The 13,712-nt window shown below is 34.0% G+C and overlaps 1 protein-coding gene across 1 annotated transcript; it reads right to left on the reverse strand.

Moving 5' to 3' along the window:
• Nucleotides 1-387: 387 nt before the first annotated feature.
• On the reverse strand, nucleotides 388-3,963 carry LOC131608862 (membrane-anchored ubiquitin-fold protein 1-like). The gene is made up of 4 exons (XM_058880444.1): nucleotides 3,728-3,963; nucleotides 3,119-3,371; nucleotides 1,398-1,568; nucleotides 388-835 (listed from the first exon to the last, which is right to left on the reverse strand). Exons 2-4 carry the CDS (start codon nucleotides 3,249-3,251, stop codon nucleotides 780-782), a joined length of 360 nt encoding a protein of 119 aa, XP_058736427.1. The 5' UTR covers nucleotides 3,252-3,371; nucleotides 3,728-3,963; the 3' UTR covers nucleotides 388-779.
• Nucleotides 3,964-13,712: the final 9,749 nt, after the last annotated feature.

Raw genomic sequence — 13,712 nt, forward strand, 5'->3', positions numbered from 1 at the left:
TGTTGAATCAGTCAATACAGAACTTGCTTTGTCTTTAAATGGACCCCCGCTAATAAACGGAAGAATTGATCCCTTTGAATTAGTTGGTCGGTTGAACACCGAGTTTTCAAAAAATTAAAAATAAAAATAAATAAGCTTCCCAAGCATGTCAAAATTACCATACAAGAGTAACAAACAACAATAAAACATAAAAAACCAAGCGTTTGGGTTCGAGTGACAAACGAGTCTTTGTAAAGGACGATATTCGGGGAATACCGAGTTCGATTCCTGGCATAAACAACGCTTGGCCAGTGCACGTGTCTCCGTAGCACGAGCCGGATTAGTCGATCTACTATGTAGGTCGGAAACCGGTGCGAAAGCAAAAAAAAAACAATAAAACATAAACAATAACCCAAAATAAAGCACATTCAAATATTCAACACAGTTAAGTCTGCAAACATTTTTCACCAGGCACAGGTATAATAACAAGAATCTCAAAATACACATCAGATACAATACAACAATGGTAAACTTGTAGAGAGAGAGTTCAATTCAGTAAGTGGCTTATGAGGACTATGACCAGAAATAAAACATCTATGAAAATTGTACAAGAGTTTTGTTTTGTCTGTCACAGAGAACCACAATACTCTTTTCCTGTAGTAACAATATGAGGTATGCAGCCAAATAATTTGTGTATGAGGAAATATTTGAAAGCCGCAGATTACGTGTGAAAAACGAACGAAAGGTATCTAACCGTAACCACCTAAGAAAGATGATGACATTTGCTATTCGATCTTATGCTATAAAATAACACAACCGCATCTTTGCTGTGTTGCGTCGCTTGCAGCCTTCTTCTCTGTATAATCAGAAAATATAAACAATGTCAAAATGTGTCGGATAAAACACCAAAGATAAACGAAATCAAATTTTAACAAACAGAAAATACCAACAATGTCAATATGTGTTAGAGTGTAAACTCAAGAAAACGAGTAGTATTATTTGGACACAAAATCCTTCATATAAACATGGTGTTGCGCCCTATGTCATGGTCTATGGCAACTAGCATAAAATCCGCCATGATATAACGCTCTGTAGCACTGACACCTCTCAAAAAATGGGTGTTTGTGTTAGTGTCGGTGTCTGAAATTAACGCCAACACTGGTGACTACGTTTAATTTATTTATATGTTCAAATTATTACTGGTGTCAACGTGTCATTGTCGGTGTCGTGTTTCTGGTGTCCGTGCTTCATAACGCCTTCTATTTACCCGCCCAACCGATGAAAGAAAACATGTGTTCAGTCATGGGACTATTTGGGAATCATATCACAGTCAAACTTTGATTAAACTGTATTCACACGTGCGCGCGCACACACAAATTAGAACAAGATTTTGGCATTATTGGAGATAAAAATTAGACCTTTGTCTGTAGTAGGTGGTTGCACAACCACATGCATTGTTGTAACTGTACCGGGTGTATCACATAAAGGGTTCTGGCTCTGGCATTCCCCAACTGTGCTGTTGTTCTCCAGTATTTTTCCTGCGCTAATTAACTTCAAATCTTTTATAGTCTTTGGTCCATTCTCCTTATCTGCAAAACACAACACAAACATACAGTTACAAATCTCATTTACCAATACGATTAAAGGAAAAGAGTTTATTGTGAGCATATAATACATCAATTATGTTTTAAGAACCAAACCGAACATCAAATTGACGAAACTTTTGAGTGATTCAGGCTACAACCGTCTTGAAACACTTGAATTTCGATGAAACCACGGTCGAGCTACTAAAATATCCTTAATCATGAAGGAAGTCTATTTTAAAAGAATTGAGCAAACAAATTTTTTTCCACATAAATGCATTTAACATAGCTTTGCACAAGCATATGAAGGACAGCATGTCTTTAACACATTAAAATTCAAAATATCATATTAAATGGAAACATATTTCAATTCCTTTTCTACTCTGATCTCATCAAAAGCATGAAATGTTGTGATATACTCTGTCATTTAAGCAAATGGCTACATCATGGTTCACTGAAAAAGTGAAAACTATATACTAAGAGAAAATTGTTACTTCTTCATCCTCAATATACATCCTCTAAAATAATGAAGTCATAAAACCCAAAAGTCTCAAATAACCATGCACCTATGGTCACAGTTTTTTAATCCATCCAACCAAACCATTTGTTTTTCTTAATTTTTTTTTATCTTTAGGAATCGAACTTTGGAATGTAAGTTCAGCAAAAGAAGAAGTGTTTCTAACATTGAGATGAAATTTAAAGACCATATCATCTCACGAATCACGTTGTTTAAATATCTTGGATCCGTAATACAAAACGATTGAGAATGAGAAGGGGGTGTAAACCAACGAATTCAAGCGGGGTGACTGAAATGGAGGAAGGCTTCAAGGGTTTAATGTGATACAAAGGTACATTTTAAGCCGAAGGAAATTTTTATCGGATTGCAGTAAGACCTGCGATGCTGTATGGGTGTGAATGTTGGGGTGTTAAGAATCATCACGAGAATAAAATAAGTAATAAGTGTAGTAATTATTAGGATGTTGTGTTGCGTTGGACGTGTGGCAAGATTAGACATAGAAATAACAATATTAGAGAGAGTGTTGGGATAACTCATATAACAGAAAAGATGGTAGAAAATAGACTTAAGTGGTTTGGGCATATAGAGAGAAGACCTCTAGATTATGCGGTAAGGAGAATAGATTAGATAGAGAGGAGTCAAATAAGTGGAGGTAGAACAAGACTTACAAAAACAATAAGAGAAGTTAGGAAGAAAGATCTTAAGATTAATAATTTGGATAGAAACGTGATCCTGGATAGAACATTTTGGTGGGAGCTGATTCATGTAACCGACTCCACTTAGTATGATAAGACTTGGTTGTTGTTTAGGAATTCAACTTGGGATCCTAGGGTTTTACAACACTCAAACACCCCTATGCACCAACCACTTACCATTAACCCCAGCAGTACCTGCCTCTCTTAACACATAAACAAAATGTTTCTTACCTAAAACAAGAATAATAACAAAGCTCCATCGCAATTCTGACATAAACAATGAGCTACTACACCAAAAACCCAAAAAGAGAAAACTTACAAAATACCATAATAACACAACTGACCTTTTGGCCATTGAGCAAGAATACTTTCTTTCAATGTTGCAATACTAGTAGCAGCTGGAAAACTCTTCGGGCCAATATCAGAACCATCTGTCAACCTAAACTTGATCTCAAACTGCTCTTGGTTCCCGGTCATGCTCAGAGATCCAAGATATTTGCAAAGATTCCAAACCCCAACAAACACGTTCTCCTATCAAACACTTCAATCAAGCTTAATTACTAAATACTAGATTACAACTTATCACCACTCGAGTTTCTGCAAAAACAAAAACACCAACAAAACTTCAACTAAGAATCATCAAACACACACGTCTATATAACCAACAAGATGCAGAATCCATCAAAGAAACCCATATCAATCATAAAACTTCGAAAATTTTTAAACTTTTCTGCAAAATCTAGGAACCGTGAGAATAAAACAATTGAAATCCAACATGTTCTTACCACAAAACATCATCACAACACATGTAAATAAAAAAACAAAAACAAAAAAACATCATAGCATAATTCAACAAACTATCAAACACCTTACGTGCAGAAAACAGATCTAAAATTCAAAAGGGTATTTACCAAACAAAACAGAAAAAAAAAAAAAAAAACATAACAACAAACCTTAAAGATTTGTTTTTTGTTTTTTGTTTTTGGTTTTTTGAGTTGGGTAAGGATGCAACTGAAGTTACGAGAATTTGGTTTGTAAAAACCTAGATGGATGAAACGAGAAGAAGAAGAAAAAGAGAAAGTGGTTGCTTTTTCTTCTTCTTTAATTTTTTTTTTGTTTTTTTTTGTTTAGTTGGATTGTGAAATGCAATGCAATAATTGAATATTAATATGGGAGAAAAGGAACAAGGTACGAGGGTAGTTCGGAATTTTCAAAGTTATGGAAATTTGTGGTCAATGGTTCCATTCTTTGGTTGTTGGTTTCTCCATTCTCCTAATCTCCGAAGGCTGTGGAAATTGAAAAAAATTAACATTGGTGTGTTTTTTTTTTATTACATTACATGAAAAATGTGCAAGTTGGTTTTGGAGAAATGTTTATCAATTTTTAGTATTTATGGTATTATTACAATGTGTATTTGCCATAATGAGGGTGATTTTGTAAATGGGATAAAATATGGTTTTGGGGAAATTAAGGTGCATCATCATGATTTCCATAAATGTTATGTGATATAAAAAATATATTTTTCTTTGTATAAATGATAAAAAAAATAGTTAGTTTTTGTTAATAAAGATAAATTATTGAATAAAAAAAAGAAAAACAAAATTTTTTTAGGGATGTATATAACTCATCAAATAGCTAGTAAAAACGATATTTGGACATTTTCAACTTATTTATAAAAAAATTTCAAAAGTGTAAATTTCACATAGTGACTTCAACAAAAAGAATCTAGATTGGCTAATCTATTTGAACATGAATTTCACATAGTGATTAAAGTATTTTTTTTCACTAAATTAAAAGATGTCAAGGAACAATATTCAGATTTAAAAAATGCACGAAGAGTCATCATTGATTTAGTTTCAAGTCAAAGATTTCTCCAATTTCTCTTGTTAGCATATTCGATAGCAAGCATGATCTTTGCAATTTAGTTAGAAATGAGGTGCAAACTCAAATCTTAACTAAGAAAGCTCACAAGAATGCTATTAAACTATTCTTAAATATGCCACCAGAAGTTAATGTTACATGATTTTCTATTACAACTTCATCTGTTTGCATTTAATCCAATTATGACTAGGAAAACACCAATTAACTTGTATGATTATATGTGCGGGAGTAGGTCGATATTTGATGTCAAAGCATTTAATAATTGTAAACTCGTGAATTGAAGAATACATTTGCCCCTTGAAAGAAGTAGATGTTGTTAATTCTCTATGTTATGATTGACATTATGTTTGGTAAAACTAGCTTATGGGAACATGTTGAACAAGATGTTTTATTTACTTCAACTGAAGAAGACATGTCGAGAAAGATGTCCTATGTAGGGTCCACTCGACATCGTGTCTGTTAAATTACAGCTGAATCTGTTGAAGTCAGTTTTATGTACATGTGCAGAATATTTTGGAATATTATGCAATCCTATGTGGCGCTTGATTTAGGGATAAGAGATTGTCTTTGTTTTCAAGATATTTAATTGGTTTCTAAATATGAAAAATATTTAGGAAACTAATGATTGGAGCTCTATCTTCATGGAGAAGATTGAGGAATATTTTTCGGAGCCCTTGTTGTGATTTGAAGTCCAAGTCCAATCCAGAAGATTGTTTTAAATAACAAGCATCAAAATTAGTACTATGTGGAACTTACATTGTAGTTTGTGTTAGGGTTCGTGCAGTCTTGTCTATTGTGAGTCTCTCTAATATCATCTTGATAGAAGAGTTTAGTGTTTTCATTTAGTTTTAAGTTCTATGTTCATTCATAAGCTTTTAAGCATTAAGTGACTGTGTTTTGGAAGTGTGTCTTTTAATATTGTAATTGATCATCACGATTGTGATTGAGGGGGATTAAGGAAGTCTTCATACCTAGGTGAGTCTTAGGTAGAAGTTAGCATGAGTAATGATTAAGTGAGAAGGCTGTAAACTGGAGGTTGTTTACGTGTGAACCGAAGGTTGTTTGCATAGTACTTTGAATTGCTACTATCATAGTGGACTTATCACTGACTTGGTAGCCCCTAGAGTAGGTATTGTTGATACCGAACTGGGTGAACAATTATGTATACTCCTTAAAGTTTTTGCACTGCACTTTTATATACCTTGTCATTATGTGTTGTTTTGAGGTCATTGTCTTGACATCTCTTAGGACATCTGCGATCAAAACACTAGAATTTCAGATGTCATATTGACACATTGTTTAAAATGAAGAATGTCTCTACCAAAGTAAATTTTACCATAAACTTGATATCATTTATTGTGTGCAAAGTTTCCCAAAGAATCATTATGATAAGAGTCATGATCAGATTCTGAATTTGAGAGTTCCAACGTCTACGTGCAAATTTGAATAATTTTTCATAATTAGTTATATCAATTTTCATGTGAAATAATTGCTCGATTTAACGCTAGAAAAGTAAAGTGCACTTGCATCAAAGAAATAAGTGGTATGCAGTTTCCAGATAATGATTACAGAAAGAGCACCTTAAAACCATATGCATTCCCCTTTGAGTCAGATTGTTTTCTATTGCAATAACATTATGCATTAGCTTTCAAGTCACTAATTGTTTAGCATGAGGCATGTAGAGATGCCAAATAAATTTTGTCCAAGAGGGATCAATATGACCCCCCCTAATACAATTGTAGGCATCTTTAAAAGATATATCGAGATTTATAGATTACGTCGAAATGAGTTCATCAACATTAGTATTATCAAATGAAAAGTTAATCCTCAAAATGTCTCTAACAAAATGGATAATTCATGAGGAATGTACCAGTCAATGTCTTGGATAATTGAATTTAACTTAGTAGTTTGCATAAATGGAATATCCACTAGCAATACTAGGTGTAAATATTTAATTTTATCCTAAGATCCGATATATTTCTTGTGTGTCGAGTTTTTAATTGAATCATCATCATGATGAGAGTCATGATCAGATACTAAATTTGAGAGCTCCAACTTTCAATAAGCATAAAATGCCATTAATTATTGATAGTCAGCAACTTCCAACAAAGAGATACACGAGATTTTCTTATTGTCTTAATATCTCTTAGACCAAGACCTCCTTCAGACAGAGGTGGGAAAATAACATTCCAAGACGTAATAATTAGCTTTCTACTATTTATGCTCCTTGTCCACAAACAATTTTTAATGCAAGAATCCAGTTTGTTAAAAGATTGATCTTCCATCATAAATTCTATCTAGAGCACGCCTTGTATAATTGACTAGATCAATTGAACTTTACCCATCATAAAACAAGATGGACTTTCCAAGTGGTTATCTTGACCAATATTATCTCTGTTATGATCTAAATATGATGAGTTATAGGCTTGTCTTTGAATGTAGGAACTCTAAAGAATTTATTGTCTAATAAACTAATGACTTCTAAAATAATCCTAATGCACTCTTAAATATGGTTGCCCAAAATAAAGCCTCCTTGGTATTTTAAAATAAGGTTTAATATGTTTTTGGTCCCTACAAAATTACCAAATTTGACTTTTGGTCCTTAAAAAATAGGCCATGTTTTATTCCCTACAAAATTATTTATGCACGTAGTTTTAGTCCATGTAGAAAGACTAAAATGTCATGCAAAAATAATTTTATAAGGACTAAAAGATGACATTTTTTATAGGGATTAAAAGTCAACTTTGAGATATTCATAGGGACCAAAAACATATTTAACCCTTTAAAATAATTTTAGGAGCTAAAATGACCAACTTGTATGCAATGATCTTAGTGATGATTTTGAATTGAAAATTTTCAAGTGCAAGAGGTCTATACCACTCTATAGAATATGCTCCATTTTGTTTAGGTATCAAATTGACATTGACTAAATTGAGATTAGGAAGGATCCAACCTTGTTCAAAGAATTGATCACATATGTCCCTACTTTAACCCTATAGTTTTGGATAAAATATCCCCTAAGCCATCAGGGTCTAGAGCAGAATTACCATCCAGTTTGTGCAATACATTCTTAATTTCCTCTGACATAGTGAGATATTCATTATCTGCGTGAGTTATAAGTTGTGGAAAATTTTTCTCCATAAAATTAGTATAACTACAATTGGTTTTTGAATTAAATCAATTCTTATAGAAGTTAATAACATGATTATCTAATTCAATGTCCTCCTCCAAAAAAAAATATTGACATGCCTTGGTCTAGTGATTTTATTATGAGTATATTTACCTCAATTTGACAGAGTTGTGATTTTTTTTTTTGTATTCCTATCTCCATCCTTAAACCATTTATTCCTCCAAAATTTAGCATACATATGCAATGACTTATCTAATAGAATTTAAGCATTTATTCTTCGATCCAAGATCATTATTCAAACTTTGTATCTTGTTAACTTTATCGGTAGCTTGAATGACTTTAAGATAAATATTTCCAAATGTCTATTTGTTCCATTTCTTAAGAATATGTTTAAGAGATCTCAAGTTAGTAGATAAATCAAACATAGGGCAATTAACCACACTTCAATTATCAAAAATTAGTTATCTACTGAAATCATCCAGAGTTCAAACCTTCAGAAATTTTAATTTCCTAGCCGAATCAAACTTATATTTGTCATAAAGGACAATAATATGGTAATGGTTTGAGTGATTATTAATTATTAGAATACATGTTAAGTGTATAGTTTACTTTGGGTCATTATATTGTATTGGGCCTATTCTAAATAGCCCATTAGATATTTGGATTATATATACTCATTGTAACACGTTTACCAAGTTAAGCTAATACATTCAATATTTCAAATTTCATTCTCCCGCCATTCTTCTTCTTCTACAATGGCTCTGGTTCTTTGCATCATTACTCTGTAATATGGTATCAGAAGACTAATATACAAACAAAACCTGCATCTTTTCCCCATATGCATCTCATTCATTCCTTCACATTCATCTCAGTCATGGCATCTGATAGCGATTCCGAATCCATCCATAACACTGATCATACCTCACTGAATCAAGATCCATCAATGAATCCAAGAAATCCCTATTACCTTCACCCCGGTGAGAACCCAGGCGCCACCATTGTTGCACCACCGCTAGACGATAACAACTATCACAATTGGAGCCGATCGATGAAACGAGCCCTAACATCCAAGAACAAGGTTTCGTTTAATAATGGATATCTTCCCAAACCTCCTGAATCAGACAAGAATTTTGAACTCTGGGATCGAGCAAATAGCATGGTGTTGTCTTGGATCAATCGTGCTCTCTCACCGCATATAGCACAGAGCACAATTTGTTTCGACTCCGTGTTTGATCTATGGGAAGAACTTCGTGAGCGATTCACCAAAGGTAACCATTTTAGGTTTTTGGATCTTCTGCGCGAAATCCCTTCAATCCATCAAGGTGATCGTTCCTTGTCAACATACTTCACGGATTTGAAGATCTTGTGGGACGAATTGGAGGATCTGCGACCTACCCCTTCATGTTCTTGTCCCATACCTTGCACATGTGGCTTATCCAAAGCTGTACGCCACTTCAAGCAAATGGAATACGTTACCTGTTTCTTGAAGGGATTGAATGACAATTATCAAAGTATTCGCACCCAAATCCTCTTCCTCGATCCACTTCCTTCGATCAGTCGTGTTTACTCTCTAATTGCACAATAACAGGTCACTTCTGTCGCGGGGAAAAATTGTATCTTTTGATGAGATGAGACACCTGATGCCTTCTTTGGGCTCGAGTGCTCGTAAAAATGATTTTTCTTTTGTTTCGACCAAACTTTTTATTTTTTCCAAAGTAGGAAAAGGAAAAAAGCTGCAATAACCTTAAAAGTGGGGGAGAGATCTTTGGGTAAGAGGGTTGGTTATACGAAGGGAAGGTATTAGCACCCAACGTATCTATAGTACTCTATAGGTTTCTTTGTTATGTTTTTCATTCTATGTTATTGAGGAGGTTCTTGTGAGATAGGTGGGACCTAGGGTGTTTGTTTGATTATGCTCGCAAAGATCATCGCAATCTTCTGCATACATATCCCTTAGAGGGAATCAGAGCATCTGTAGCTCGGGGTCTACGGGTGCTAAGGTTTGAATGGTTTGAGGGAGAAGTTTTGCTCGCCAAGGATACGACCTTGTGCCTACGTATTCTCAAAGGGATGTTGAGAAAGTCAGAGCAATCGTAGTTCCCACTTATGCTAGTGGAAGCAAAGGATAAGAGACAAATGTCATCTAAATGTTCGATGTATCTAATCTATATCATCACATACATCTGTTTGTTTTTGTTTGAAAATCTTTTCATTATAAGCCCTGGGCCATGCCACTTATGGTGCTTAGAATGATAAAGATGCTTTTTAGCCAGCCTTGTGGCAAAAACTTTCAATGAAGTCGGCCTTGTGACAAAAAGTTTTGATTAATCAGCCAGCCTTGTGGCAAAAGTTTCAATGAAGTCAGCCTTGTGACAAAAACTTTGATTAATCAGCCAGTATGGTGGCAAAAAGGTTTGATTGATTAGCCAGCCTTGTGGCAAAAGAGAAATTTGATTGATTGATTGATTGATTGTGATGATATAGAAGAGATACTCCTATCATAGAGATGATAAATGTCTAATCTCCTAGGGTATTTGTTTTGGATATTGGGGATGCTTATAAGAAGCCCGTGGGTCCTTGTACGAAGCCCAAGAGGAGGCTATCCGAGGGTCCTTGCATTGTAAGCCCAAGAGGAGGCTATGGGAGGGACAATCGAGGGTCCTTGCATTGTAAGCCCAAGAGGAGGCTATGGGAGGGACAAGTCATTTATACGAAGCCCAAGAGGAGGCATGGTATAGTTGGTTTGAGCTCTTAGAGCGATTTCACCGGGAAACCATACTCTATGTCCTAACCTAAACTAGGGAGATTCTTTGCACGAAGCCCAATAGGAGGCTATGGGGAACCTAGTGTTGTACTAAGTTGAACAAGTATATATAACACAATCATAAATATGAACAAGTACAAACAAATATTGACAAGTACATGAACAAGTATGAACAATTACATATATATGACAAAGTGTGTGTATACAATGGAGTTTATGAAGGAAATATACCTGTAAGCATGATCCGTTTGTAAACACGGGGGCTCGGGACTTATACTCGGGGAGAGACCCACTTGAGTTTATTCAAAAGCTATGTAAACAAGTATTTACAAAAGGGCTCGGGACTTATACCTACATGGAGGCCCATGTTTTATTTTATAAAACATGGTTGATTGTTTTGTTAAAAACACGAGGTTTCGTCGTTTTGAAAACAGTTTGAAAGTTTTGTTTTGAAAGAAGTTTTCTGTTTAAAGAAAAACTATACAAAGAAAAAGGAATGGGACTTATACTCTCTAATATTCGAGAGACCCAGATTGATTTTTGAAGAAAAACCCTAACTTTGATCTTGTTATTCGAGGGTTTAAATCAAATTGATCGAGGTATAAAAGATAGGTATATATACAATAAAAAAAACCTAAATTTATACAAAGGAATGGGACTTATACCATAAGGGATGCCCGGGAGGTTTTGAAAATGATTTGATCAATCAAAAGATTTAATCAAAAGTTTTGAAAGGAAAACTAAAAAGAAATGATTTATCGTTTTGGAAAAAACTGTGATCGTTTGTTTTAAAACAAAACTTGAAATTTTGAAAGAAATCAAATTAATTAAGATAAACACAAAGATTACCCTTAATTAAGACCTAAATGATTAGGGTTTGATCACAAAATATTTACAAATGATTAAGTTTGAAAAATCAAATGAAAAACAATATTTTAAATATTTTAAAACACTTAAAAACATGTCATTTTAAACCTATTTAAAATGTATTAAATAAATATATTTTTTTGTGATTTTTTTGGATGTCCATAAAATATGTATATTAAATAGGAAGTGTACAAAAAATGAAGCAAAAATGAATTGATTTGGTTAGTTAATTAATTAGTTAAAGTTGTTAAGAAAATTGAAGAAAATAAGTGTCAAAAAAAAGGTTTGGTCCTGCCAGGGTTTGAACCCACGCCCTCACTCTCACCAGCCAAAACACTTACCAACTGAGCCACGCTTGTGGCTTGTAAGTAACACGCGTTCATCTGATTATATTTTAAACTCATTTTTCAAATTTCCTTCGCAAAAAATGGCGCCAAGAACACCATCCCCATTTGAATTTGAAAATCTTCAAAACTGGATTGTTTTGATCGAGTAGATAGTCTATCTTGCTCGATTTTTTACCAGGAACATGATGGTACCATTTAATTTCATTTATTTCTGCTCTAAGGTAATCAATTTTTGCATGAACATGAAGAACCCTAAAACTGAATTTGATCGTGAAATGATGTATATGCAAGTTATGGTGCAATTGATTGAGGGTTAATGATCCTTATAGGTGCAGAAACAAGATGGTATATCAATATTTCGTTTATGATGCATGTATGTATGAGTTTGAAGTTCATGAGACTTACCTTCAAAAACGGCAAAGCTGGAGATTGAATTCTTCAATAGAGGTGTTGCAGAAGTTGTTTGATGATCTGGATAGCTTCAATGGACCTTAGGGAAGGTGTTTGAATGCTTGGCATGGATTGAATTCATCTGGATCATTCCATGGAACCCGATCTGCAGTAGGACCAAGTGTGAATCGAGCTTGATGATTCTGAGGTTTCAGGCTATATGTGAGTGTTTGGATAGTTCATATGTGACATATATGAGGTGTTGGAAGTGTTAGTTTGGACAGAATTGAGCTTGAATGGTTTTTGGCATGATAAGGCTCATTTTATGTTCATGTGGAGGTTGAAGAGTGATTCTGAGTTTTAAGGCATTTTGGGGTGTGTGAATGGATCAAACACATCCCATATGATGTTTATGAGATGTTAGAACCATTACTTTGGCCAGAACTTCAGGGGTTTGGAGGTTGAGATTTCTACCTCTTTGAAACTCATGAAACTTGCAAATCAAGAAAGAAGAGAGAAAACCTATAATTGTGAGGTTTTGGTGTGATTTGAAGAGTGATTTGAACCTCTATTTATAGGCCAAGAGTTCTGAACTCAGACCTTTGCAAGTTGATCAAGAAGTGATGATTTGGCTTAAGAGATAAAATGGAATCTTTTACATTTAATGCAAAATGGTTAAAGTAACTTAACCATGGTCATTCTTCCAAGCTTCTTATCCTCTTCCATTCTGATCTTCAAATCAGAAAATATCTTTCAATTATTGCTTTGATGTGTCATTACTTGCATTAGAGGCCATATAGCATTGACACTTAGTGAAAAAATGGTGAAAATTCAAGCATAATGGTCACTAATGTCAAAATTCAAAACCATAGCTATGCTCCATATTTTTTCATGCTCTTGGTCATTTTGGAAAGCTCATGTTACATACTTCAAAACCCTAGTTGAAAGTTTCTTCAAGACCTTTAAGGAAATGGGTGAAAAAGATCCATGAACTTTGAAGAAAATGAGATTTTAAGTGCATTTTTCAAAAGATACCAACTTTGAAGCTCCATATCTCTTAAATGGTTGATCTTTTGGAAAATCATTATATGTGACAAAGTTGTTCATTGGATCAAAATCTACAACTTTCATGTTGGAAGTTTTTTTCAGTTTGTAGGTGAAATTTTGAGTTATTCCCTTCCAAAGTTTGGAAAAAACCATTGAAAAACACTTAGAAAATTTTCTAAGTATGAAAGTCAAACTTTTGACTTTTTGATTCTTGATTGATTTTCTTGATTTTTCTTGATCAAATGACTTCATATATCATATATTGATGATTCAAAACTTCAAAAGTCATGGTTGATCAAAATTCCCCAAAAGTCAATGGTGATCTTGCATAGTTGACTTTTTTCAGACGAATCGCGTTTCTGGAGATTTCAAATGAACCAGGCTATCCTCACCAAATGAATGGTATGAATGGATAATATTGAGGTATTAGAGGATATTTAATCATAGCTTGAGTTGTGGTACCATGTTCTGATTAAAAAGTCAGTGGTTCAGGTGAATTAGGTCAAAAACCC

This window comes from Vicia villosa, linkage group LG6, assembly GCF_029867415.1.
Source record: "Vicia villosa cultivar HV-30 ecotype Madison, WI linkage group LG6, Vvil1.0, whole genome shotgun sequence".
NCBI classification, from domain to species: Eukaryota; Viridiplantae; Streptophyta; class Magnoliopsida; order Fabales; family Fabaceae; genus Vicia; species Vicia villosa.

Coding starts and splice junctions, on each gene's coding strand:
- LOC131608862 (XM_058880444.1), bottom strand. CDS start 3,251: ATGACCGGGAACCAAGAGCAGTTTGAGATCAAGTTTAGGTTGACAGAT. Junction 1,569..3,118: donor TCTTGCTCAATGGCCAAAAG/GTCAGTTGTGTT, acceptor TGTGTTTTGCAG/ATAAGGAGAATGGACCAAAG. Junction 836..1,397: donor ACCACCTACTACAGACAAAG/GTCTAATTTTTA, acceptor CTGATTATACAG/AGAAGAAGGCTGCAAGCGAC.